This window comes from Acanthisitta chloris, unplaced genomic scaffold, assembly GCF_000695815.1.
Source record: "Acanthisitta chloris isolate BGI_N310 unplaced genomic scaffold, ASM69581v1 scaffold23761, whole genome shotgun sequence".
Classification (NCBI taxonomy): domain Eukaryota; kingdom Metazoa; phylum Chordata; class Aves; order Passeriformes; family Acanthisittidae; genus Acanthisitta; species Acanthisitta chloris.
In genome coordinates this window covers 1-2,702 of record NW_008655830.1, presented here as the reverse complement: position 1 = coordinate 2,702, position 2,702 = coordinate 1, and the positions used below count along the sequence as shown (strand labels likewise).

Below are 2,702 nucleotides of genomic sequence, written 5' to 3'. Positions count from 1 at the left end.
GGAAAGAGAATTAAATCAGTGGTGTAATGTTTGGATTAGACCTCAATCTCTCTCAGTTTGAAGCTTTGAAGAAAATATCTCTGCCAATTTGTAGTTATGACTAAATTGGGGCCTCGTTTCTGCCACTGCTGCTCTGAGCAGGCTCTCCTTCCTCTGGGGGCTGCTCAGGGCTTTGGCAGCAAGGCCAAAAGTGACCCAACACTGAACCTTTTTCCAGATTCTGATTATAGACTCTATGGCAAGTTGAGAGAACAGCACAAGTCCCAGCAAACAGCAAATTAGAGGCTTCTAGCCAAAGGAAAGGAAAAGTCCCACTGCTCAGTGCAATGCCTTGTTCTGTTGGGCTGTGGAGTTAGAGATGCTCTAGGGTCAGTCACTCCTCACAGCAATCCCTCCTTGGCTCTGGAAAGATTGTCATCCTCTAGGTCCTGCATATGGGCAGAGATTGGATTGGGAGCAGCCCTGGGGAAAAGGACTTGGGGTGCAGGTGGGTGAGAGGTTGGACATGTCCCAGCCCAGAACACAACTGTGTCCTGGGCTCACCCCACAGTGTGGGCAGCAGGTGAGGAGGGAATTATGTCCCTCTGCTCAGGGGAGATATCAAATGCAGTGCTGCCTCAGCTCTGGGGCACCAACATCAGGAGGGTGTGGAGCTGCTGGAGCAAGTCCAGAGCTCATGGAGATGCTCCCAGGGCTGGAGCCAGGCTGGGAGAGTTGGGAATGTCCAGTCTGGAGAAGAGAAGCTCCAGGGAGACCTCAGAGCCCCTTCCAGTGCCTCAAGGGGCTCCAGGAGAGCTGCAGAGGGACTTGGGACAAGGGATGGAGGGACAGGACACAGGGAGTGGCTTCCCACTGCCAGAGGGCAGGGACAGATGGGATATTGGGAAGGAATTCCTCCCTGGGAGGGTGGTGAGACACTGGCACAGGTTGCCCAGAGCAGCTGTGGCTGCTCCATCCCTGGGAGTGTTCCAGGCCAGGTTGGATGGAGCTTGGAGCAACCTGGGCTGGTGGAATGTGTCCCTGCCCATGGAATAAGATGATTTCTAAGATCCTTCCAACCCAAAAACATTCCCTGATTTTATGATTTTTTTGCTTTGGCTCCAGAAACCTAAATGCAGTTAATCTATATTTTTGGCTCTTACCCAGTTTGGAAAGGAAACATGAAAGATGTTCTTACCTCATCTCTCTCTCTTCATGCTGTGCAATGAGGTTGCTGTAGAAGTTTTCTAAGGTCACCTTTGTCATTGTCACTCTCTCCTTGGTGTGGTTACTCATGGACGAGCACGGCGTGGGGCCTGTCATGGCCATGGCTGTGAGGAAAGAGAAAGGGAGGAAACATTTCACACTAGAACTGACAAATCACCTCCAAACAAGCACTGCAATCATTTAAGTGATGCTGAATCACAGAGTTCAGGTTTGAAGGACAAATATTACCAGTTGAAGCTCAGGCTAAGTAGGGAAAAGTCTTACAAAATAAAAGGTACGAGTCAAACTTCCTGTTTTGAACCTACTTGATCTGAAAATAAGAGGGAAGGAAACTTAAGAAAGGCAGTGCCTCAAAACCACAGTTTCAGCCCCTACTGCAAGTGTTTATTGCTCCCCATATGTTCTACCTTTAATAAATGTTCACAACTCAGGAATATCCCACTGAAACATCTCATCCAGGAGCTTATTCCTGTGACCTCTGCAGAAATAACTCCATCACTGCTTGTTGGTTCCTCTGCTCTGAAATCCACCTAACCCTGAAAGTCATCCCAGGAACACAGCAACTGAGGAAGGAGCAAAAAAATAGGCATTTAGTTGCCTTTAAGCACTTTTCTTAGATGTTTCCACACAGAGATTTGGCAAACCCAGAGCACCATTGCCTTTGAACAAGGTGTAGTTTAAACAATACCCAATAAACCAACCCCTAGTCTAAGTATCCTACAGATTTATTTCTTCTTCTCAGAAAACATTCATGTTTTCATTTCTATTTCTGATGTAAATATCAGAGTGTGCCACCCCTGACCTGCAGCAGATTCAGGGCACATTTCAGACCCCAGTTCTACCTTTCCAAATGCATCAAACCCCCAAGATTTCAGGTGTACAACTCCTTCTTTGCCCAATTCTCCTGGGGCACCACATAACTCACAGCAAGGTAAGAGTTTTGCAACTGTTACTAGAAATTGCAGGCAAATAGAGGTGAGACACAAACTTCCCCTTTGTACAACCCTAAGTGCTGCCAGCACGTCCTGAGTGACTCTTTCTGTTCACTTTTTGCAGCTGTTTAGGAGGTGTCACCACTGAGCCCCGGCAAACCACCTCCTTCACAGCCACCAGCGACTCCTGTGCTGCCTCTAGAGCTTCCTCCAGAACAGGGAATGCCATGGGAGCCAGCTGGGTGGGTTTTAGGATAGAGGTGAGACCTTTTTTTGGGTCTCCGAGGAACACCGAAATGGGTTGTCACATCCTCCAACTCCTGGGGATGGGGTGTTACCCCGCGAGGGAGGTGTGAAAGCCATGAACGCTTCTCACTTCCTAGAGATCAAAACAGGAAAACGATCTGACAGAAGCGAAGGGGAGAAAAAAGGGAAGGGGAAGAACAGACAAAAGTAGCAGCGCCAAACCACCTGTTGGTGCTCGGGGCCCTTCCCACGGGGGTGGGCGCTCCGAGCCCCCCGGGGATGGAGCTGGATGCTCTGCCGGGGGAGGAGGCTCCAGGG

At 49.4% G+C, this 2,702-nt stretch overlaps 1 protein-coding gene across 1 annotated transcript in view; it reads right to left on the bottom strand.

The window, feature by feature from the left end:
• STK38 (serine/threonine kinase 38) overlaps nucleotides 1-1,308 on the bottom strand; it is an 11,699-nt gene extending 10,391 nt beyond the window's left edge. Inside the window, exon 1 of the mRNA XM_009084083.1 lies at nucleotides 1,178-1,308. Coding sequence (XP_009082331.1) covers nucleotides 1,178-1,308 — 131 coding nt within the window. The remainder of the gene's footprint in view (nucleotides 1-1,177) is intronic.
• Between the last annotated feature and the right edge of the window lie 1,394 nt (nucleotides 1,309-2,702).